A 24,003-nucleotide genomic window follows, 5' to 3' on the forward strand; every position below is an offset into this window, starting at 1 on the left:
ATCTCTGTGGCAGGGCTGTGGGTCTGGCTGGCCCCCACTGTGTCCTGTGCCCATCTTGAGCAGCCCATGGTGGTTCTGCCAGGATGGAGATGTGCTCCAGGCTGCAATCACCATGTTCTTCACAGAACCTTTGGGTGCTGCCTGGTAAAATGGTGTGCAGGAAGCCCAGAAGCCTGTCTGATGAGAGATTATGAACCTGGCCTAGTCACAAACCAAGCTCCCATGCCAAGGTGAGGAGCTCTGGGAGCACAACCTGGCGTTCCAAGCCCCAGAGTCCTTCCCTTTCTGACCAGACTGTCCAGAAGAGGCTTAACCAGAGCTCAGTGAGAGTTTGGGATGCTCCAGCTGGGAAAGCAGGGACCACACAGATCCCACCAAGCAGCAGCTCTCCTGGCAAGGTGCAGGGAAGGAGCAGGGGGACCAAGAGCTCAGGTGCAGGAGGAACCAGCTGAGCTCTCATTCTTCAGCTCCCCACTGGAGCCAGCAGTGCAGGCAGGCTGGGAGAGCTGCTCTGCCTTCCCAGGCTGGAGTCTCTCACCCTGCCTTTGTACTCGCCTGACAATACAGGAATAAAAATAACCAGGCTGCATTTGCAGAGAGATAAAAGTGAAGTTTGCCTTTTGTGTCTGTCCGGGCAGTGGGACAGCAGCACCAATGGAGCTGTGTGGACATGACACATGGGAATTTCTGACATATCTTTTCCCACTCTGACCTTGAGAGACACAATAAAAAGGGGCTTTGCAGCACTCACACAGCCACTCAGTCCTAGCACCAAGGTTAGTAATACAGAGCATGTCTGTGTGCACGTGTGTCCCCGCTACTAACCCGCTTCACCTCCGCAGGGTGGACGTTCCCAGAGGACAGGGGAGGGTAGGACAGACCAGGACCAAGAGCATTTTTGCTGAGGACTGTGTGTTTTGCCACGCTGTGGCTCCATTCGTGGTGGCTGTGGCGTTCCAGAGCTCTGCCGGGTGATACCACATTAGATGGATATTAGGAAAGCACAATCATACAAGTGCTTTTTCCAAGCAGCTGCCACAGTGGCCTTCCAGAAGGGTCTTCCCAGGGATAATACATCCAGCCTTGCTTTTATCCTCCTGCAATGTCACTCTGCAGAACAGACCTGGGTCGTTGCAGAGGGTTTGTGCAGGACACCAGGGCTCCAACAGGAGCTGGGATGGATTTTAGCTGAGTTTATCAAGAAAATGGGTGTCGTTGACAATCTTACCTGAAGTGCAAATGTGGATTTTGACACCGAAGCGATACCAGCTCACGCAGCTGGGACTTCCAGTGCAGAGTTGAGAGCAGCAGAAGGGAAAGTGTTCTGGAATTGCCTGGTTGTTATAATTTTTATTAGCTAGTATTGTTGTCACTGTCTTCTCTCACTCTCTAAAATTAAAAGCATGTTTGGCTGTGTTGCTCTTGGTTCTCAACTCACCAATGGGCACTTGCCCATGCACTGACTCTTTGTCCCTTCCCTCCTTTCAGTATCCAGGTGTTTTTCACTCTTCCTTCAGTGCTGCCAAGTGTTTCTCCAGCCAGACAAGATGTCTATGCTGGACATGAGTGAGTTTGGGGAGGCTGCTCCGTACCTCCGGAAAAGCTACACGGAGCAGCTGAAGCTCCAGACAATCCCCTTCGATGGTAAGAGCCCAAAGCAGCTCAGCACAGCCTATGTGAGTGCCCTGAGCCAGCCCCTTGGAGCTCTCCTGGGAGTCCATCTCTGTCCCTTTCCCAGTGCTGCCCTTCAAGCAGCGACTCCAGGCTTCCCCCAGCACGTGGGAAGGAGAATTCCCTCAAAAGCGGGAAAAGCGGGTTTTTGACTTTCCCTTTGTTTGCTGAGGTGTGGGTGGAGGTGGCCCTTCATCTCCCCTGACACTGAGGGGCAGCAGGGCTGAGGGACTGGTGTCAAAGCCTTCTCCAGCTCCATTTCATCTGGGAGGTGTCCTCTCTGCCCCAGCCACCCTGCTTTTCCTTGGTTTGCCGTGCTCGGGGCTCCAGGGCCCAACTTTGCTCCTCTCAGCTGGGCAAAAAAGGAGTGTGTTGCTTGCTCACACTGTCCTTTTTTATGATGGTTTGAGTGCAGGCACACATGAAGCAGAAGATTTCAGGCTAGAATTCAACCCCAGCTGAGTAAAGAGCTTCCAAATACAAAGAAGGTGAAATAATCCTGGCTCCTATGACCTAAAACATAGGAAGCAATAGTCACTGTCCTTCCATGTTATCAGACTGCATTTATGTGGCTTTCAGTTGACAATTTCAAATGGTTTCCTACATTTCAACCTGTATTATGTCTCCTTTTCTTTCCTTTTTCCTTTCCTTTTCCCTTCCCTTTCCTTTCCTTCCCCTCCTCCAGGAAAGAAGCGAGCTTGGATCCCAGATGAGAAAGAAGCCTATATAGAAGTGGAAATCAAAGAAAGCTCTGGTGGCAAAGTCACTGTGGAAACCAAAGATAAGGAAGTAAGCAAAATACCTTTCCTTTTCCAAGGGACAGCAAGTGTGTGCGGAGGGGGGATACGTGTGACAAGATCACGTCCGAAATGAGGAGCTCTGGCTGATAACCCTGCCCCGCTCGCTGATCGGTCATGCCCCGGGGGGACACACACAGCACTGTCAGGACACGTAGGCCACTTAGTTGCCAAGAGTGGCCGCGGTTCAGCATCCCCCCATCGAGTGTTTGCTGTCAAACGCGGGTTATCGTGACAGGCAGAGCGAGGGGACAGTCGGGCTGGCCCCGCGCAGCCTCTGGATGGAGAAGGACCGGCTGCCCAGAGGCAGCGCCGGCTCCATCACAGCCCTGTGTGATGCTGAACCGCTGTCCGGCTCATCCCGAAGGCTGAAACAAGAGGTAAGGGGCCGATTGGCCAATTCCTGCTCGTTTTAGCCTGGATTTGCAGCAGGAGAACAGGCGCTGGGCACAGGGGTTGGACAGGCTGTCTGGTGGTGAGGCTTCAGCTTTCCAGCAGTGGGAGGGAGGCAAAGCTAGCAAGGACCAGCTGGTATTTGTCAAGATAATAGCCAGCACAATTAGCTGCAAATGAGCTTAATTAATATTCCCTTCTTGGCTGTGGGAGTCTCATGGCCCTGCAACTTCATTGCAGAGCAGAGACTCACCCTGGTGTGAAACTGGGAAAAAGAATAAGGATCTGACCAGGCAGCAAATAGTAGATTTTATTATTTCTATCTCTCTGCTAGACAGAATGGCACTGAGAAGTGCTCATGTCTGCCAAATTTAAAAGAAATATATATAATCATCCTTGAAAAGTGTTAAGGCTTTGGAAATCTTTTTGTCCGAGACTGGGAAAACAAGTAAAGAGATTTGTCCCAATTTACTGGGGAGGGGGTATAAGTTTTAAAAATTTATTCTGCTGTTGAGAACGCCTTCAGCAATTTCCAAATCTTTTTAGCTGTTCCCTCTTGAAAGTCTTTTTTAACAATTTGTCACGGATTTACAAAATCAGAAACTATATCAGAAACTGGATCAGCATTTCCAGCAGAAACAGATTCAAGAGAGGCATAAACCCACCCTTATCCTTCTGTCTACCCTCCTGCTTCTAACACCTAACACCTTTTAACACCACACACTTTATCTTCACCCATAAAAAAAACCTCTGAAAGGTTTCATTTCATCTTTATTAACAAGACCAATTGCTAAATCCAGCTTGTCCCATCCAGGCCAGATACGTAACGCGATAGTTTCCCCGTGCTTGGCTTCATGGGATTAAATAAATCCAGTTTTAAGTGAAGGGGTACAGGCTTCAGCTGTTTGCACAGGGATTGTGCTGCCACAGGCTTTTAGGCTGTAAAGAAGAGCATGGGATGGGGGTGTCAAGCACATTTTGGGGGGACATACTGGTACTCCTTGGCTTGGACTCCTTCTGTCAGGCTCTGCCACAGCCCATCTCCTGGAGCAGGGAGCAAGTCTGGGGCTTGCTTATCCCAGCTGGGCTTTGTGTCTGGGTGCTGGTGGGGCTCCCGTAGCCCTGTCACCCCAAAATGAGGGCTGTCCCCAACATGGGACTATCAGGATGTCAACCAACCCCTCAGGCTTTGGGGTAGGGGGTGTTTGGGGGGGGTCTGGGGTCCATCTGATGTGTGCCCCCTCCTCTGGCAGACGCGGGTGGTGAAGGAGGACGAGGTGCAGCCCATGAACCCCCCCAAGTTCGACATGATTGAGGACATGGCCATGCTGACACACCTCAACGAGGCCTCCGTGCTCCACAACCTGAAGCGCCGCTACTCCCACTGGATGATCTACGTAAGGCCACAGCACCCGGGGGGTCACCCCCTGGGCTGGGGAGGTGAAAGGGTGCTGGGACACCCTCATCCCTCACCTGCCCATTTTCCCCCCTGCAGACCTACTCGGGGCTCTTCTGTGTCACCATCAACCCCTACAAGTGGCTGCCCGTCTACACCGCGCCCGTGGTGGCCGCCTACAAGGGCAAGCGGCGCACGGAGGCCCCCCCACACATCTACTCCATCGCTGACAACGCCTACAACGACATGCTGCGCAGTAAGCCCTGCCCTGGGGACCCCCATCCCGGGGGGGGCTGTGCCCCCCGGGGCAGGGGTGAGGCGGGCAGCACTGCCCTAATGCCAGCTCCTCTCTTCCAGACCGCGAGAACCAGTCCATGCTCATCACGTAAGTGCCCGGTGTGAGCAGTGAGACCCCCTGTGCTGTGCTGCGCTGCCAGGGGAGCCCTGCATGGGCACCCTGTGCCCGGTAGGGCCCCCCCAGGCCGTGTCCCCCCCACCCACCCTGGCAGCTGTCACCCTTCCCGCCCAGGCTGCCGCCGTGCCAGGTGACAAAGCCTGGCGGGAAGGCTCCCCCGCACCCCGACAGCTGCGGGAGCTGCCGTGGGGCTGCCAACATCCTCCCGGGAGCGACGGGAAAGGAGAGATGGAGGCCAAGGCCGCAGGGAGATGGCGGCCAGAGGGGCGGCAGAGGGGGAGGAGGGTGACGTGGGAGGGTCTAGGCCAGGTTGATTTCAAGTGACATATAGATAAGGGCTATATAAAGGACTCTAAAGGACCCTTCGCCGCTGCCAGGAGCCACGGACATTTTTAGCCTCAGCTATGGCCTAATTAGGAAAGGCAGGGGCTGTGGAGAGATGCTTGGCGCGTGTCCGGTGGCGGCTCCGCTGCCCGCTCCCCCCGGCTCTTTGTGATCTGGGATTACAATGGGAGAGCAGCTAACTATAGGGATGAGCTCAGCAGGGCCTGCTGGCCACCCACACCCCACGCCGGGCACGGCGGCGCCCGCGCTCGCCCGGGCAGGAGCCACCCGGCACGATGGCCCTGCCATCTCCAAGACACCCCAGCAAAGCAGGGCGTGCTGAAACCACCAGCGAGGCCAGTTCCTGGCTGATCCCAGACAGCTGAAGCCCCGGGGCCAGGGCTGTGCAGCCTTGGTGGGCGCCGGCACCTCCTGCCATGTCTGAGGAGGGCAGCTGAGCCCCCGCGGCACCTCCGAGGAGTCGGGCACAGCCAAGAGGACACGGGGAGGATGGAGCTGAGTTCCTCTCCAAAGGCAATCCCCGAAGACAAGCACACTCCCAGGCTGGAGGGATCCACAGCTCCAGCCTCCTCGTCCCTCCGACCCTTGGCTTGTCCCTCCTCGGTGTGTGGGTGCAGGTGGCAGGGTGTCTGTGTGAGTTGTGTTTGTTCTTTGCCTCATGCCCTTGATCTGTGTATTTCTGTTGCTCTAAGCGGAGAATCTGGTGCTGGTAAGACTGTAAACACCAAGCGGGTCATTCAGTACTTTGCCATTGTCGCAGCCTTGGGCGACACACCGGGCAAGAAATTAGTAAGACCCTCTTTTGAAACAAGTTCTTGCTGTTTTCTTCCTTTTTTTTATTTTTTTTCTTTATTTTTTTTCCCCTTCCCTCCTCCTTTCTTCTTTTTACTGTTTCTTCCCCTGACTTTTTGCAGTTGGAAGTGTGTTTTGGTCTGACCCACCCAGGGCTTGGCTTTTCCCTGACTTTTGAACAAGCAAGGCTTGAAATTATTCTGCTCAAGGGGAAATGGATTTTTTTTTTTTTATGTGGCTGCTCTATCTGTGCAGTCTGGAAGAGGCACTTTAGACATTCTTTTCTCTTCCTCCTTCAACACCCCACCAATCTGCTTAAGGAGCATTAAAAGGATGGAATGAACCTTCCATTTCCCACCTTGCCTCTTTTAAGCCTTGCTTTTCAGCCTTTTCTCCTTTTTTTTCCTCCTCTTGTTCATTTTGACCCTTTTCTACCTTGTGCTTTTCTTGCTCTTGTTTTGATTCTTGCATTTCTTTGGTGCTGGTTATTTTTGAGCTGCCCTTGCAATTGCTTATTTCTTCTGGATACATTGAGGCTCCAGCCTGCTTTTCCCTCTTGGAAGCAAACTGGCTGCTTTAGGTATCAAACAAGCAATACTTCAGCATTGTTTTATTTCCTCTTCTTTGGGTTTGGATTTAACTATTCTTGCTTTTTGACGCATTTCTTTATTTTCTCGAGCTAATCTATTTAACAACTTTTTGGCATTTCTTACAAAGTTTAATCCTTCTGTTTTTTGGGGTTTTTTTCTTGGACTTCTTTTGGCACTAAATGGTCATGCCCTGCTTTTCTGACCATGCTTCTTGTGGCTCTTGCCTGGCTTTCTTGGATTTCTAAAGACAATTTTCTTTCCTTTCTCTAGGCAGCTCTTGCCACTAAAACTGGGGTAAGTGTTGTGGACTCTTTAATGCTGAGGACAGAGTTCTGCTGCACAACAGATCTATGATGGGGTGATGTGTGGGGTCTCTGCCTTAGGTCTGGGTCCAAGGGCTGCCCCAGCAGCAGGGCAGTGTTTAGTTCTCCACTTGGCTTTGTATCACCCACCTTCCCATTGCTGGAAGCTTTGATGTTTCACCTCTCAGTGACTTTCTGTCTTCCTGACTCCAGCCTCTCCTCCAAGGCACCATTACTCTTGGAACAGTAATTTCTAACCAGCACAGTGTTTGTCTGGGGGGGAATGATGTGGGCTCCTCTAAAGATGAGGTGAAGCCTCCACTCCCTGCAGACATGAGTGTGTCTCCCAGCCTCGAAGTCCAGCTGAGGCTGGTGGTGCTGAGGGGCAGGGGAAGACCCTCTTTGCTCTGGCTGCAGAGCAGTGCCCTGGTGATGCCTGGACATGCCACCTCCTGCAAAGCCCTGAACTGGCTCAGCCCACCACGCTGCAGCTGATGTCCTTCTCTGGGGTACATTGTTGAGGTGCTTGCTCAGCTCCAAGGAAACGCAGCAAAGGTTCAGTCCCTGGTGCTCCCAGCACCCCAAGGGCTCAGCCCTTCCAGCAGCTCAGTCAAACATCCTCAGGCCTTGTTTTCTCTGAGCCTTTAGCTGATACACACCCTTTGTTGGGGGATGTTCATTACCACATGGGTCTCAGAGCACTGGGGCAAACTTAGGGTGAGACATGTGAATGGGGGGCTGAATCTGTGGGTCCTGGGGCTGCCCCCATTGAATCTCACAGTCCTGGCAATTTTTAGGTCAGGCTGAATTTAAAGGTATCAGACCCCAGGATATCCAGGTAACAAGATGCAGTTTGTTGATAATGGTGATTCAGAGCTGCTCCCTCTCCCTTTTGCCCCTCCCATCCCTGGAGCTGCAGAGGTGGAGCAGTGCTGGGTCCAGCATTGGAAAGAGAGGGTGGACAGAGCCCAGAGCTGGTGCTCCTCTCCTAAGGAAAGCTCTGTGAACTGTAATTTGTCAGAGAATGGGCAAAAGCTCTCATGAAAAATCCTGCAGGTCCCTGTGCCACCGAGCTCTTGCTGTTGTCAACCCCCACTGTCCTTCCTGTGGATTGGCACCAGTCTCTTGCTTCTCTCCTCAAATTCTTGTCCTGCTTTACCTGCATTAGGTATTTGCTGCCTCTTTACCTTTGAACTGGGCATGTGAAACATGAATGGAAAAACAAGGTTAGGGGAAGATTAATCTCTGGGTTTGCTCAGGAGAGCTCCAGTGTGTCCAGCAGGTCATGCCAGCTGGGACCTGTGGTGTGTTCCCACCATACCAGGACCCTGCTATGTAAGTTGTTGACATAAAGAGTTGTTGATCAAGCCTGTTTTATAGATCTCTTCTTTTGCAACGTGCTGTGATGTGAATTGTCCAAAACTTTGGTTTGGTGGAAGAGGAATTGCCTGGCAGAGTCAGAGAGCCTGAAATGACTCAGACTGTTTTGGTGATATAGTGTGCTTGCTCTTGGTTTGCATATTGCAGCTCCAAAGAAAGGGGCTGAGGGCTGCTGTGTGCAGAGGGCACAGAAGCCTGGGTCTCCAGGGGGACCAGTTCAGGCAAGGAGAAGCCCACAGAGAGCACTGCTGCAAACCCCAGCTCTGCTGACCCCTAAACTCAGCATGTGCAGGCTGGAGATTTACTCACTTTGGGGTAGGGGGTGTCCTGTAGCCTACTCTGAGCTCCTTCAGCCTCCCTGATGAGATGACCTGTTTCAGGTGAGCTTGGAAACAGCTGCAACAACTCACTCAGGGCCCTGGTGTAGACCTATCGTGGATGTGACCCCCAGAACAGCCCCATTGCCTCCTGAAACAAGGAGGTGCCTCGGAAGCAGCAGGTTCTCAAAAACACCTGATGAGGGTAGCAAGGAGCCACTCCCTCTGCTCTGTGTTTTGATTACAGATCCCCTCTGGCTCGGTGGAGCTGACACATCTTTTGTTTTTTGTTTCTTTTTTACAGGGCACCCTCGAGGATCAAATCATCGAGGCTAACCCAGCTATGGAAGCTTTTGGCAACGCCAAAACCATAAGGAATGACAACTCCTCGCGTTTTGTAAGTGCCTCAGCAGGACAGGGAGCTGGGAATGTCTCTGCAGGCTGGATGTGTGGCTAGTGGTATTGTGGGTTTGTACAGTGTGAGCCCAAGGCACTGAGCAGGGAGCTGGACCTGCTTCCTGGTGGGATTGGACTGCCAGGGCCAAGTTTTCCTGGTTACATCAGTGCAGCAAATAGCGGCCAGCATGAATGGCCCTGGTGCCACAGCCTGTGAGTCAGTGGTAGATCCTGGAGAGATGTCCCTTCCAGGATCAGAGTTCAGGGACACTAAGCACAGCCTGGAGTGCTGGGGCTGGGACAGACAAGTGTGCCCCTTCCAGGAAGCACCAGCCTGGCTCTGCTCTGGGCTGCAGAGCTCCGGTGCCCTGCAGGGGAAGGAGGCACTGCTGGGGGAGACCCTCAGCACAGCACAGAGCAGGGGGCTGTGGGCAGGCTCAGTATCATACCACCCCACAGGAGTGCTTGGGGTTAAGAACAGGCCTAAGCACAGGGATTTATCTGCTGTCAGTGAAATTTCTGCCAGCCTGGTATTTAAAGCCCTGGGCAATGCTGTCTGAGCCTCTGCATGTTACAAACCAGGGAACTTCACCCCTTTACGGCTCACAGAGCCCAGAAACTTGCCTGGTCAGCAGAAGCCCAAGAAGTGGGATGTTAATTCAGTTTCTAGGGGCTGTTCAGAATCGTATCTGTGTAGCCAAGCCCAGAACTTACCTCCTGCACGTGTTTTCAGGGCAAGTTCATCCGGATCCACTTTGGTCCCTCCGGGAAGTTGGCCTCGGCAGACATTGACATCTGTGAGTAGCCATGTGCCAGCTGCAGGGGGGAGGGAATCCATCCCACTCTTTGTGCTGATGCTGGGACAGCTCTGGGAAAGAAGCAGCCCTCCTCTAACCCCTCTGCCCTATTTCATTGTAGATCTTCTGGAAAAATCCAGAGTGATTTTCCAGCAGCCCAAAGAGCGAAGCTACCACATCTACTACCAGATCCTCTCTGGGAAGAAACCAGAGCTGCAAGGTAAGGCAGCCAAAGATGCAGCACAGCCCTTACAGCATGATGGCCTGAAAATAGCCACAGACAGCTCTGCTGTCAGCTTTGAGGTTCACAGGAATGAGCAAATCCAGCTCACCATGCAGGTACTGCCCTCCAATGCTTTGTAGCTGTGCAGGATCATAGGATTGGTGGATAATTCAGGGTGGAAGGGATTTCAAGAGGTCATCCAGTCCAGTTTCCTTTATCCCCACAGGCTGAGAAGCCAGACTAAAGCCCTTTCTGCCACTGTCTAGGAGCAGAGGTCACTCAGGGTCTATCTGCAGGGTTGGAGTGCACTTGGCAAAGCTGCCTTGCACAAAGGCCTTGTCATGTGGTGGGTACAGCACTGACCTCAACCAGCATGTGCAGATTGGAGATTTACTCATTTTGGGGGGGGTGGGGGTGGGGCGGAAGTGTCCTGCAGCCTACTCTGAGCTCCTTCAGCCTGCCTGGTGAGATGACCTGTTTCAGGTGAGCGTGGAAACAGCTGCCACAGCTCACTGAGGGCCCTGGTGAAAACCCATCCTGGATGTGTCCTCCAAGCAGCTCTGCCCTCCAGGGGCCACATCCCACAGAGTGCTCAGGAAACCTTTCCCCGTGCAGATGGAAGGCTGGCACAGCCCCCTGGGGTGGTCAGCTTTTAGCTGTGGGCTCCTGAGCTTGGTGCTGAGCAGCACCTTATTAGGCAGCTCTGGAGAGTGGCACAGAGCAGTAATCTTATCTGGTGTCACAAGGGCATGGTGGCCACTTCTAAATCAGTCTGCAGCCAAGCCATATCCCAAGATAGCAAGCTGGAGGCGATCAGAGGAGAGGTGGACCCATGTGTGGACCTGCCTGGGCTGGAAGAGGCTGTTCCTCCACCAGCTGGTGCCCTCTAGTTGAGGCTGGTGAAGCCTTCCCTCTGCACCCATGGCCAAGGCTGCCTCTCTGCCCAGCTCTCTCTGTCAGATTGACCTCACTCTCTGCATGTCTTCCCCCAACAGATATGCTGCTGCTCTCCCTCAACCCCTATGACTACCACTTCTGCTCCCAGGGTGTGACAACTGTGGACAACCTGGATGATGGCGAGGAGCTCATGGCGACAGACGTACGTGTACAGCCCGAGCCAGGGAGGGCACAGCCTCCTTCTGGGCAGCTCTGGGGTCCTGTCCTGCCTTCTCGTGTGTCCCCCCCTCTAAATTAGCTGGGAGTTCCCTCTGGTTTATTGGCAATTGCTCTACACTTACTGTGAGCCTACAAGGGAGAGCAGAGTGACTCTGATCTCCATCAACCGCCTCATCCAGACAGGGAAGGGAGGGTAATTCCCTGCATTAGGAAGGGCTTGTAGCACTTCCCATAGTGCCCATGAGAAGGAAGGTTGTAGAATCATAGAATCATTGAATCACTGAGATTGGAAAAGACCTCCAAGGTCACCGAGTCCAACCTGTGCCCAATCCCCACATTGTCCCCCAGCCCAGAGCACTGAGTGCCACATCCAGTCATTCCTTGGACACCTCCAGGGATGGGGACTCCACCACCTCCCTGGGCAGCCCCTGCCAATGCCTGACCACCCTTTCAGTGAAGAAATTCTTCCTGATGTCCAACCTAAACCTCCTCTGACACAGTTTGAGGCCATTTCCTCTTGTCCTGTCCCTTGTTCCCTGGAAGCAGAGCCTGACCCCCATCTGGCTCCCCCCTCCTGTCAGGGAGTTGTAGAGAGAGAGACTTCAGCTTGGAATACCACCTTCTTGTGGATGCTAAGCTAATCCTTTTGGTTTCAAACAGGTCTTGTGGGAGCTGGGCTCACTTTCAAAGTCCCATGGACAGGTTTCCTTGGTTAGGTGCCCACCCTGCCCAGAACCCCAGGACAGGGAGAGCACCTTAGGAGATGGTGGGAGGATGGACCAACCCTCACCTCAGAGTGGTTTTGTTCTCTCTGTTCTGCTTTGTCTCCCCTCAGCATGCCATGGACATCCTGGGCTTCAGCAATGATGAGAAATATGGCTCCTATAAAATAGTGGGGGCCATCATGCACTTTGGCAACATGAAGTTCAAGCAGAAGCAACGAGAAGAGCAGGCAGAGGCTGATGGCACTGAAAGTGAGTTGGGCTCTGTGCTCCAGACCTGTCCAACCTGGTCTGGGCAAAGTTCCCCCAAGGGCAGGCTGGGATAACTCCCCCTAACCTGGCCTGTGAAGGTCAGACTGTGATCCAAAGCACCCACACTAGGCCCTGCTATAGGTGCACAAAGGGGCAGGAGTATTTAGGGCAGTCTTTCTGCAAGCACTAGGTGGTCTCATCTGCATCAGACTTGCCTCAGCAGCACCACAGGGTGTCATCTCGTTCAGTCTCCCCCTGCTTTTCATCTCTTGCACTTCATTAGACAGCATTCCAGAGCAGGGCATCCAGAGGATGAGCCAGGCCAGGATCAGCACTGCAAGGACCTGCTCAGGTCACAGCCTCCCAGAGAGCAGTTAGAGCAGGGTACAGTCACTGTCTGTCACTTTTCCTGGTTTATGGCTCAGGAAAATCCAATGCCAATCGTAGATCTAGGAATAGTCAGGCTGCAGAGCAAACCTGGAGGGAGAGGGTGACTTTCCAGTGTGTGGAAGGATGGGAAGGGGGAGCCCCAGCACTTCCCTAGAAGGTTTAAGCAGGGATCCAGCAGAAATGACTACCTGGATCAGACTTTGTCATGCTAACATTCAAGAGGAAAGAGTTCTCCTTGCCTGAGCAATGTCAACACAGGCTTCAGCTACTGCCTGGTAATTAATGAAGATTTTGATCTGGCAGCAATTTCCCTACAGAGGTGATTTTCTGGCTACAATCTGCTACTAAGAGTCTTTGAATGATAAACAAGAAAATCACTTCTCTTCTGGTCACTTCAAATTCTCTGCATGGAAATCCAAGCTTCCCCTGGAAAATGCATAGAAATTTCCAGATAAAATCTGATAAGCACCTGATAAGATGCTATAGCCATTGTATCCAAACACTAACTTCTCAGGAAGGAGGTCCAGATTTTAAAAGCATCACACAATATCCAAGATGGGAAATCACATGAAACACTGGAGGAGACTCTGGAGCAGATGGGAAAACTAGTATAGTTAGCATTGATCATCATAAGAGCTGGTCATTTTTTTTTGCTTCCTTTTTTCCCTTCCCAGAGCTTCCTTGCTGGCTCCTCATGCCTTTGTCCTGCTTTCCAGGTGCTGACAAGGCTGCCTACCTGATGGGAATCAGCTCAGCTGACCTCATCAAGGGGCTACTCCATCCTCGTGTCAAAGTGGGCAATGAGTACGTGACCAAAGGTCAGAATGTGGAGCAGGTGAGTGGGACAGGACAGGGGCTCCCTGCTCGTGCTGGTCAGTGACTCCTCTTGCAGCCAGGCCTGATGTGCTCTGCACAGGGGAATGGGGCTTCATTTCACTCCCTTGGGTTTAGGAGGAGACTCCAGAGAAGCAGGAGAAGATGTATCCACAGTTAGTGGCTTTTAGCAGCTAGGGAAGTTGGTGGCAGAGCTGGCAGATAGCTTTGCACATGAACCGTCGCTGGAGGTTCAGTGCACTGTCTTTGAGATGTGGGTTGGATCACAGCCAGAGGAGGTCCAGGTTCTATGGATCTGCTTCAGAGACAGTCACACTCCTGTGGAGAGTCCAGCCCTGAAAAGTAGAAAATTCATCTAAACACTCATCCAAACTGATCTTGTGGGAGATTCAAATGTACCAAACATGTATCTTGCCAGATTCTGGCCACATCCCAGTTCGGAACCCAAACCTGGCCTGAATAGTGCAAGCCACTCCTTAAATACAATTCGAGAGGATCGTAGGATCTTATCCAAAGTGAGCTGCAGGCTCTTGACAGGGCACAAGGCTTCTGAAAATATCACTTTAGACTGTATTTGTATCCTAAGACCTTGGAAGCAAGACTAGACCAGGGACACGAGAACACACCTGTGAGCAAAGTGAAACCTAATTTTGGAGCATATACTGTAACCACAAACTCTCTGGATCAGCCTGTCCATCCTCTGTGGGCCGAGAGGAGCTCTCTCCATCCCCCTCTGGCTCCTACAAAAGCAGGGAGCAGCTCATGGCCTGCCCTGTGCCTTGCCTTGCAGGTGCTCTATGCTGTGGGAGCTCTGGCCAAAGCCACCTACGACCGCATGTTCAAGTGGCTGGTGACAAGGATCAACAAGACCCTGGACACCAAGCTGGCCAGGCAGTTCTTCATCGGAGTACTGGACATTGCAGGCTTCGAGATCTTTGATGTGAGTTCTGCAGGGCCCTGCAAAGGGTTTGGGGGGAAGTTGTGGGGGCGGCTCTGTCTCCTCCAGGGAACTGCTGGCCTTGATGGGGAAGAGCTGTGGAGCAAACAGGCAGCTCACAAGGGCTGGTTTAACACTGCTGTGGGCACATCTCCAGGGATTCCTGGCTACCTGCTCTCAGCAATGCAGCTGGGCCTGGCAGAGATCACCCTCCACATCCAGACACAGCAGAAGGGTTGAACCCCTTCACTACTGGAGCTCCTTCTGACTCAGATCTGGTTTGTTCTTGCAGTTCAACAGCTTTGAGCAGCTGTGCATCAACTTCACCAATGAGAAACTGCAACAGTTTTTCAACCACCACATGTTTGTCCTGGAGCAGGAAGAATACAAGAAGGAAGGCATCGAATGGGTCTTCATTGACTTTGGCCTGGACCTGCAGGCCTGCATCGACCTGATTGAGAAGGTAAAACATGACTCAGGGCACAGGAATGGTACTGCTGGTAGATGGTTTGTTTGCAAAGGCTGGAGCAGTGAGAGGTGCTCTGCTACCAAGATTAAATTACTCCCTCCCCAGTCAGTGGCAAGTGCCCAACTTTATTTTCCCCACACTTACAGCTCAGAGTCTCCAGCCAACAGAGACCTTTTTGACAGAAATTCTGACTTTATGAACCCATGGAAATTATGTTCCTGTGCACTGGTGAGCCACAAAACCTGGTGCAGCCTTTTCCTCCAGAGAACTGCCCTTTTTTTCCTCCCCACTTGCTGCCTCTCAGTGCCTCTTACTTGATTCAGAGCATCTTGTAGAAAAGGTCTCCATGCATGGAGGAAACTCACCTTTTTTGACAGGGAAAGGAGAAAATCTGTCAGGATACTGGGGAGGATCTCCCCTTCCCAACAATCTAAAGGACCTGGACAAGCTCCCATATCTTGCAGGCCTGGCCAGTCCCACTCAGACTGGCTGGAGGTCAGATGCAGCCTGGAATATGCCAGTGATAACTTGGTGTCTTGCACCTGAACCCTTGTTCAGGTCTCCCAACTCCAGCCTTGCCTCACCTTGCTCAGTGGCACATCCCTGTTCTAGGTTGGGACTTGGCAACGCTGAGCTCAGTCCTGTTCATACCCCCTTCTCCCTGCAGCCAATGGGAATCCTGTCCATCCTCGAAGAGGAGTGCATGTTCCCAAAAGCTTCTGACATGACCTTCAAATCTAAGCTCTATGACAACCACATTGGGAAGTCTCCCAACTTCCAGAAGCCCCGTCCGGATAAGAAGCGGAAATACGAGGCCCACTTTGAGGTGGTGCACTATGCGGGTGTGGTACGTCCCTGTCAGCTCTTCCACAGCATTCCCACCTTCCCCTGGCAGGGACAGGGCTGTCCTCACCTCTGCCTCTCCTGTGACAGGTGCCCTACAACATCATTGGGTGGCTGGACAAGAACAAGGACCCCCTGAATGAGACAGTGGTGTCCATCTTCCAGAAATCCCAAAACAAACTCCTGGCTTGTCTCTATGAGAACTACGTCGGCTCTGCTTCAGGTGAGGAGCACCGCCACCCCTTTTTTGACCTTGGTCTCCCCCTCCCTTTGCAGCAAAACCTTCCCACCCCCATGCCCAGCTGTTGGTGCAGCCTGGGCAAAGGGAAGACCCACATTGATCCCTAAAAACCTCCCTGGCCTGGATAGGTGGGTGCTGGCCTAAGGGCTTTAGGTGTGTGGTCAGGACCAGGCTGAGCTGGTGTGGGGCTGTAGGGATGTCCTGGAGGCCCTGTGACTTTGGGGTGTGTGAAGGGGTCTCTTGTTAGCAGGAGCTGAGGAGCAACACCCAGAATTGGGCTCTGTGAGAGATGGTGTTTTTGGTGTCTTTGGCTTTGTTCTGCAGCAGGGCACAACTACCTCTGCTTTACAGAGAGTGGGGGCTGTGGGCATTTCAAGGGTGTTTGGGGGGTGCTCCTGAGTCCTCCAAGCTGAGGAGATGTTTTGCTGATGTAATCAATATTTCAACCCAACAGAGGAGCCTCACAAGCCGGGGACCAAGGAGAAACGTAAAAAGGCAGCTTCTTTCCAGACAGTGTCACAGCTGCACAAGGTAAGAGCCAGCCCCTCATCCAAGGCATTGAGGGAAACATGGTCAGAGGGTCCCATGGTAGTCCCACTTCCCTGCCAAGACTCTTGGCATCTTGCACATGAGCTCCTGTGGCCTGAAGGACCCTCAGAGCTCCTCAAGGACCACCACTAGGCAAAAAGTCCCAACACCCTCTCATCTCTGAGCAAAGGGCCTGTGCCTGGCAGAGTCCCAGCCCTGTCCTCGTGCTCCTAGGGCAGGACATGAGGTGGTGGCTCCCTTGGAGCTGGGGCTTGTGCTGCTTCTGCCCACGTGACGCTTGCGCTGCTCGGCGGCTCCTTCGCCTTTGAGAGAGCGGCAGTTAAGACTTGTAGTGATGTTTAGATAATGTATTACATGAACATCACTTTAAGTCTGTGCTACTTCTCTCCTCACTCTTACCAGCGGGAAGGACAACCTTTGGGCAGAAGAAAATGGAGGAGGATCTTGCAGGTCTCTGTCCTGGGAGGTGGCCTGGGCCGTTTTACGGCTCAGGATAACACACATTCCCATTCCATGCTCACCATGGGAGTTATTAGTCCAAACCAGAGCTTAACCAACTGGAAAACAGCCCAGAGGGGTTTGTGGGCCCATGTCCTGCCATGACAGCCTCATGGTGACAGGGCAGTGGTCACAGCACCAAGGCTGACAGAGCTCAAGGAGTGTTTGAACAACACTCTCAGGGACATCATGGGATTGTTGGATGTCCTGTGCAGGACCAAGAGTTGGACTTGGATGATCCTTGTGGGTCCCTTCCAACTAGAAATATTCCGTGATTCTGTGACAGGGTGCTTGAAGAGGCAGAGCCCCTGTTCAGGGAGAAGTGTCAGTTTTCTTCTCCTGGACAAGTCACAGACCTTGGGGAAAGGTGTCTGTGGTGACAAGTTGCCCCGTGGTGATGTGGAGCTGTGGGAAGGTGTTCCCTTCCCTGAGCTGGTCCTGAACAGGCTGAGCCTGTATGAGCAGGGGAAGGAAAGATTAAGGGTGCAGATGCTTTTCCCACAAGCAAAGTCAAGGCTATGTCATGCCTTGAGCCCTGCCTGGGAGAGAAAGGAGGTGCAGTCTGGATTGGCAGGGCCCTCTGTCACAGCTGTAGGGGTTGAAGCACTGTGGAGGTGCAGGGAACTCCTGATGAGCCAAGGATTACAGCCATTGTGGACCCCAGCACTAGAACTGCAGAGTGCTGAGCACAGGACTGATGGGCACCAGGAGAGATCTGTACCAGGAATATGCTCAATGCTGTCTTCCTGGCTCTCCCCCACAGCAAAACTTTACCTACAGATACTTGGGAAGCATCTGGCTCCTCTCTGGCACAGCAAAACCTGCAGGTGCCACTTGGCTTGTCTGCCAGCCCAGTCCCCTCTGCCGTGGCTCCCATCCTGGCAGGAGGCAGTGGTCCTGCCCGGGGCACAGGATGTCCCACTGACAGGATAGCAGGAGGGAATTCCCCCTTTCTCATGACAAAAGGGGCTCTCAGGGTCTGCCCTCTTCCTGCCTGTGAGGGGAAGGGTTTGGAGAGAAGTGTTGTAGGGGAGCAGAGCTGTCACCTCACCCCGTGTCTGCCCTGCAGGAGAATCTGAACAAGCTGATGACCAACCTGCGCTCCACCCAGCCCCACTTCGTCCGCTGCATCATCCCCAACGAGACAAAGACCCCAGGTATGGGTGGGCTGAGGCAGCAGCCTGGCAGTGCCCCTGGGGACACCCACATGGGAGCTGGCAGGGATTCTTGCACCCACCTTCTCTCCCCAACCCTTTTCAGGCTGCCACTGAGCCCTGATCCCATCTCAGTGTTGATTCTCTGTGACCCAGGCCAATCTCCTCTGCTGGGGAGAAGGAGCTTTGCCAGACTTTTGGCTGTGCCTTGGTGGTTGGGCTGCTTTGCACTTGTATGTAACAGCAGGCACAGATGAGTCTGTCAGAGTGACTCCCTCCATCTGAGGCCCAGGGTGCAGCCCTGGTGCTCAGCACGGACCTGCAGGACGGGTCAACACCCATGTTGAAACCACGGGATGTTTCCAGAGTTCAGGCCCACGCTGCAGCTCTGTTTGCTCTGCCTTCTTGGGCTGAGCACCTGCTCCAGCTCTGTTCTCACCCACAGGAGCCATGGATTCCTTCCTGGTCCTGCACCAGCTGCGCTGTAACGGTGTCCTCGAGGGCATCCGCATCTGCCGGAAGGGATTCCCCAACAGGATCCTCTACGCAGACTTCAAGCAGCGGTAACTCCCTCTTCTTCCTCACCCAGCAACCTACATGTGTTCTGGGGGGAGACAAGACTTGTCCTGGCTCTGATCTGCTCCCCAGCTTGTGCAGGGCTGGTCTGAACCCCCACATACCCCCAGTGCATGTACAGTTTGGGACAGCTCTGCTGCTGGCTCTGGGGTGCCAGACCGGGATAGGTTGGTGCCAAACGGGATGAGATCTCATGAATGTCTGAGATGCTGAGTGCAGGGCTGGTGCAGGGGGATGGTGGCAAGGCTTAGGTCCTCTGATCCTGGCTCAGGTTTCTCTCTGCCCTTGGGATGGATCCTTGCCATTCTCCAGCTGGCCCCATCCACGCTGCTTGGCCTGGGCCTGACCAGGCGTGGTAAGGCCAGTGACTCCTCCGTGCACAGTCTCCCCGATGTTGAGGGACTGTGATCTGTCAGGGTTCCCTGGTGCCTGCTCTGCAGAAGAGCCAGGACTGGAGCAGCTGGTTCATATGTTGCTCCAGCCTGTGCTGCAGCAACATGACTCTGGTGGGAACTGGCACGACCGGGATTCAGGGATGATGATGGAGCTGTGCTGCAGTTCCCCTGCATGTCCTCCCTCTGCTCTGTCCCTGCAGTTACCGTATCCTGAATCCAACAGCCATTCCAGAAGACAAGTTTGTGGACAGTAGGAAAGCCACGGAGAAGCTGCTGAGCTCCCTGGAACTGGACCATGCACAGTACAAGTTTGGGCACACCAAGGTGAGACCTGGCAGCTGGTCCTTGGGAGGGAGACATTCCCCCTCCCATCTCTCTCTGTTCCCATTGCCCACATACTCAAGACAGAAGATCAGGTGCCTGTGCCACGTGTGGGTGCATCTCCAACCAGAGCAGGGTGTGGTGTGTGCCCATGCAGGCACTCAATCCCTGCTCCATGTGTCTGCACACAGCCCAGGTCGTGTTCTCCCTGAGCCCTCTCTGCTGGTGACTCCATTCCCACTCTCCTCCCCACAGGTGTTTTTCAAGGCTGGTTTGCTGGGCTTGCTGGAGGAGATGCGAGATGAGCGTCTGGCCAAGATCCTGACCATGCTGCAGGCCAGGATCCGCGGGTTCCTCATGCGCCTGGAGTACCAGAAGATCATCAGCAGGAGGTAGAGTCGGAGGGGGGAAGAGGCAGAGCTTTGTGTGTCTCCTTGTTCCTTCTGCACGTGTTTGCCTGTAGGGCTTCCCTGTGTCTGGCAGTGGTTGGTGAAGGTCCTGTCCTGAGGGATGGAGGCAGACCTGGGAGAGGCCTGGCTTGGCTCTGGTAGGGAGGATCTGGGGTGGGGGAGCCTCTGGTTTCTACTGGAAGATTCAGAGGGAGGCAGAGTGAAGAGACCTGAAAGCCAGGCCACACCACCCATCCCAGCAGGGCCAGTCCAGTGTGCAGACAATGATTCATCCACCATTCTGCCATTTATCCAGCTGGTGGAGAATGGAGCCGTGTCCAGGTGTGCAGAGGCCGAGATGGGACATGGGAAATCTACACCCCCGATGATGCTGTACTTGTATTCCCTCAGGGAAGCCCTCTATACCATCCAGTGGAACATCCGGGCCTTCAACGCTGTCAAGAACTGGTCCTGGATGAAGCTGTTCTTCAAGATCAAGCCTTTACTCAAGTCTGCTCAGACTGAGAAGGAAATGTCCAACCTGAAGGAGGAGTTCCAGAAGCTGAAGGAGGCTCTGGAGAAGTCTGAGGCTAAGAGGAAGGAGCTGGAAGAGAAGCAGGTCTCCATGATCCAGGAGAAGAACGACCTGACTCTCCAGCTTCAGGCAGTGAGTGCCTCACCCTCTCTCTGGAAGTGCAAAGACAGTGCAGGGTCCATGGGTAGAGGAAGGAGCAGAGTGTGGTAGATCCCTCCTCCAGCCTCTTGCAGTTCTGAGGCTCCCTCGTGGCCACAATCTGTTGGGAATGAAATGTAAGAGTGTGCAGACTGGAAGCAACTTCCCATCTCAGGGATGTTCCCTGGCTCTGGAAAGGGAGGGATGGCAATGTTTGCTCACCAAACTGTGGCTCATCTGTGCCATTTCTGCGCCAAGAAGTGCCAGTCCAGTGCTTCCTTCCTTTGGAAAGATTTAGTTGCTTTTTGGCCCTGGTTCAATGTTAGTGGTTGTCCCTTGAACCTTGAAAATGGGCAGTGGCTGTATTTTTTGTACACCTGAGCACCTTGGGCTTGCTCTGCCCATTCCACATGGAGAACTCCAGCTCTGGGCCAGAACACCAGGACTCAGAGCCTGCTGGTGTGCTCTGGGACAGTGGATGAGCTCTGGCTCTCCTGTTCCTCTCCCAGGAGCAAGACAACCTGGCAGATGCTGAGGAACGCTGTGACCTGCTGATCAAGTCCAAGATCCAGCTGGAGGCCAAGGTGAAGGAGCTGATGGAGCGTGTGGAGGACGAGGAGGAGATGAACTCAGAGCTCACCGCCAAGAAACGCAAGCTGGAGGATGAGTGTGCAGAGCTGAAGAAGGACATCGATGACCTGGAGATCACTCTGGCCAAGGTGGAGAAGGAGAAACATGCCACAGAGAACAAGGTAAGAGACCTCCCTGGAGCCTCAGTGCTTGTGGGGGCACCAGAGACACATCAGGTGTGGGGGAGCTGGGGTAGGGCAGAGTGAAAAGGGGAGAGGGAAACCCCCCCAGTGTCCTGTCTCCTTGCCCAGGGGGGCGTGGGCAAATGGTTCTGTGCTGTGGGCAAGTGATTTCGGGCACTACCAACCCCCTGGTGGGACCAGCATGGCCAAGGGAGAAGGGCTGGCTGCTGTTGGGGTGCTGAGCTGCTGTTGGCCATGGACCTTCTGCAAGGGTAAGGCTGCTGAAGCAGCTCTGCACCCCCCTCTCTCTGAGAAGATGGACTCAATTTTTGACTGCCCTTGTTTAGGTTAAAAACCTGATTGAGGAGATGGCTTCTCTGGATGAGATCATTGCCAAGCTGACAAAGGAGAAGAAAGCCCTGCAGGAGGCCCATCAGCAGGCCCTGGATGACCTGCAGGCTGAAGAAGACAAGGTCAACACACTGACCAAAGCCAAGGTCAAACTGGAGCAGCAAGTGGATGATGTGAGTATAGACCAGTGGCTGTGAAGCAAAACAGGTTTGAGTCACACCTCCAGGAGAGCCCAAAGGCTGCCCCTCAGTGGGATCTGGAGAGTGGGGACATTAGCAGATTCCCATTTAATATGGCCAGTTGAGGAATAACCCCATTAGCAAACTGCCCCTGAACCAAGAGGTAGCCTAGAGCACTTCAGGGAGAGCAGTCCTGGGCTGAGGGAATGGGACTGGAGACCAGCTGGGAAACACCTCTGTCTCTCAGGGATGGGTGAACTTCCCACAACAATGGACACAGGAAGGGTGGGGCTGCAGAGGGTCCTTTCCCTCCCTATCCCATCTCCCTTCATTCTCCAGCTGGAAAGCTCTCTTGAACAAGAAAAGAAGATCCGCATGGACCTGGAAAGAGCTAAGAGGAAGCTTGAGGGAGACCTGAAGCTGACACAAGATTCTATAATGGATCTGGAGAATGACAAACAGCAGCTGGAGGAGAGGCTCAAGAAGTGAGTGTGTGACATGTGCCTGGGCTCTGGGTTTGCTCTGCTCCTCTAAATGGAGCCTCTGTGTGGCCTCTGCAGGGGCTGCAGGAATGTGGCTTCTGGGCACTGCTGGTGTGACCAGCCCAGACAAAATGAGGGCTGAGTTATCCTGGGCACTTTGCAGGGTTGCTGAGGAGCTTGTGAGCTACATAGACTCATAGATCAGGGCACTATAGACCTTGGGGTACATTGGGTTGGAGAGGAGGGACCTGCCTGGCAGGACTCAGAGCTGGGACCTCAGCTGCAAGTACAGACTTCATCACTCATGTCCCACTTATGTTGGGGGACCTCAGAGGGAAACCCTCAGAGCCAGTTGTCTGCAAGTTTGGCCACTCCAGCCCTCCCTGAGAGCTTTCCATGAGCTGCTTCTTACCCCTGCAGTCCCTTTCCTGTGTGGGTTTGTTTGTCCTCTAAGCCTGGGTGTTACAGGGAACTTCAGAAGCCAGAAGGAAGTGTCAGGACAGTGTTTGTCTTCTTTCTGTGCAGGAAAGACTTTGAACTCAGTCAGCTGAATTCAAGGATTGAAGATGGGCAGGTGACTGAGGCCCAGCTGCAGAAGAAGATCAAGGAGGTCCAGGTATGGTGGAAAGAGCTGTTCTCACAGCCCAGGAGTCCGAAATTCCCCTCAGATGTAATGTGCTGGGGAATCTGCATGGGCCAGTCCCTCTCTGAGCACAGAGGCATCTCCTTGGAAAAGGAGTGATGGACAAAGCTGGCCTGGTTAGCAGAAGCAAAGCCCTCTGCCAAAATGTGGTGGGCTGAAAATTAAAGAATGAACTATTGAGGTGAGCTCTAGCACCAGCCTGAGGGACAGCTTCTAGAATGTAGCTCTCTGTCCAAAATAAAACCTTTGATCCAACGCCCAAACTCTGAAAATCCAAGTCTGGTGCACTGGGCTTCTTCCTATCAGAGACAGGTCCCCACATTCATGGAAGTTCCCATGACAAGAAGCTGACACCAGCCTGGATCCTGATGGCAGGGCACAGAGGAGAGCAGGACCTGCACAAAACACACTTCCAAGGAGCACCAGGAATGCCTGCCTCCCAAAACAGCCCGAGCATTTGCTCCAGACTTGTGTCTTGTTGCTCCCCATCATCTCTGGAGACAACTTGCTCCATTGTGGAGAACAAAGATGCCAGAGCTTGGAGCATCTGGCTCGCTCTGTCCCTGCAGGCCCGTGTGGAGGAGCTGGAGGAGGAGCTGGAGGCCGAGCGCGCGGCCAGAGCCAAGGTGGAGAAGCAGCGGGCGGAGGTGTCCCGGGAGCTGGAGGAGCTCAGCGAGAGGCTGGAGGAGGCCGGCGGGACCACGGCCACGCAGCTGGAGCTGAACAAGAAGCGGGAGGCGGAATTCCTGAAGCTGAGGCGGGACCTGGAGGAGGCCACGCTGCAGCACGAGGCCACGGCGGCCGCGCTGCGCAAGAAGCACGCGGACAGCGTGGCCGAGCTGAGCGAGCAGATCGACAACCTGCAGCGCGTCAAGCAGAAGCTGGAGAAGGAGAAGAGCGAGATGAAGATGGAGGTGGACGACCTGTCCTCCAACGTTGAGTACATCACCAAGAACAAGGTGGGTGCTGGTCCTGCACGGGGCTGGTTTGTCTCACCTGTGAACATCAGGGCAACTGGCAGCGGTGTGTCTGTAGGGTGGTGTCCCAGGGAGCTCTTTCACTAAATCACGGAATCAACCGGGTTGGAAAAGACCTGTGAGATCATCAAGTCCAACCTTTGACCCATTACCACCTTGACTACTAAACCATGGCACTGATGCCACATCCAGTCTCTTCTTAAACACCTCCAGGGACAGTGGATCCACCCCCTCCCTGGGCAGCCCATTCCAATGTCTGATCGCTCCCTCTGTAAATAATTTCTTCCTAATGTCCAATCTAAACCTCCCCTGGCACAACTTTAGACCGTGCCCTCTTGTCCTACTGCTGGTTACCTGGGAGAAGAGACTGACCCCTGACTGGCTCCCCCCTCCTGTCAGGGAGTTGCAGAGAGTGAGGAGGTCTCCCCTGAGCCTCCTCTTCTACA

The 24,003-nt window shown here is 53.6% G+C and overlaps 1 protein-coding gene across 2 annotated transcripts in view; it reads left to right on the forward strand.

Annotated features, from left to right (window-relative positions):
* The first annotated feature begins 1,403 nt into the window (after positions 1 to 1,403).
* MYH7B (myosin heavy chain 7B) overlaps positions 1,404 to 24,003 on the forward strand; it is a 28,171-nt gene continuing 5,571 nt past the window's right edge. Inside the window, exons 1-28 of one of the 2 annotated variants that reach the window (XM_039385631.1) lie at positions 1,404 to 1,644; positions 2,357 to 2,460; positions 4,115 to 4,258; positions 4,357 to 4,513; positions 4,615 to 4,642; positions 5,710 to 5,806; positions 8,143 to 8,157; positions 8,703 to 8,795; positions 9,528 to 9,591; positions 9,713 to 9,811; positions 10,810 to 10,913; positions 11,766 to 11,904; positions 13,011 to 13,129; positions 13,919 to 14,068; positions 14,358 to 14,528; positions 15,202 to 15,381; positions 15,468 to 15,600; positions 16,073 to 16,149; positions 17,735 to 17,822; positions 18,265 to 18,382; positions 18,991 to 19,114; positions 19,367 to 19,503; positions 19,912 to 20,167; positions 20,683 to 20,925; positions 21,273 to 21,449; positions 21,795 to 21,940; positions 22,463 to 22,553; positions 23,150 to 23,539. In XM_039385631.1, the coding sequence (XP_039241565.1) occupies positions 1,548 to 1,644; positions 2,357 to 2,460; positions 4,115 to 4,258; positions 4,357 to 4,513; positions 4,615 to 4,642; positions 5,710 to 5,806; positions 8,143 to 8,157; positions 8,703 to 8,795; positions 9,528 to 9,591; positions 9,713 to 9,811; positions 10,810 to 10,913; positions 11,766 to 11,904; positions 13,011 to 13,129; positions 13,919 to 14,068; positions 14,358 to 14,528; positions 15,202 to 15,381; positions 15,468 to 15,600; positions 16,073 to 16,149; positions 17,735 to 17,822; positions 18,265 to 18,382; positions 18,991 to 19,114; positions 19,367 to 19,503; positions 19,912 to 20,167; positions 20,683 to 20,925; positions 21,273 to 21,449; positions 21,795 to 21,940; positions 22,463 to 22,553; positions 23,150 to 23,539 (3,741 nt within the window). In that variant the 5' untranslated portion in view covers positions 1,404 to 1,547. Of the gene's footprint in view, positions 1,645 to 2,356; positions 2,461 to 4,114; positions 4,259 to 4,356; positions 4,514 to 4,554; positions 4,643 to 5,709; positions 5,807 to 8,142; positions 8,158 to 8,702; positions 8,796 to 9,527; positions 9,592 to 9,712; positions 9,812 to 10,809; positions 10,914 to 11,765; positions 11,905 to 13,010; positions 13,130 to 13,918; positions 14,069 to 14,357; positions 14,529 to 15,201; positions 15,382 to 15,467; positions 15,601 to 16,072; positions 16,150 to 17,734; positions 17,823 to 18,264; positions 18,383 to 18,990; positions 19,115 to 19,366; positions 19,504 to 19,911; positions 20,168 to 20,682; positions 20,926 to 21,272; positions 21,450 to 21,794; positions 21,941 to 22,462; positions 22,554 to 23,149; positions 23,540 to 24,003 lie in introns of those variants that run through there. The other variant, XM_027721535.2, reaches the window with a different exon arrangement.

Source organism: Pipra filicauda, unplaced genomic scaffold (genome assembly GCF_003945595.2).
Source record: "Pipra filicauda isolate LSUMZ 115617 unplaced genomic scaffold, ASM394559v2 scaffold424_size589613_pilon, whole genome shotgun sequence".
NCBI lineage: Eukaryota > Metazoa > Chordata > Aves > Passeriformes > Pipridae > Pipra > Pipra filicauda.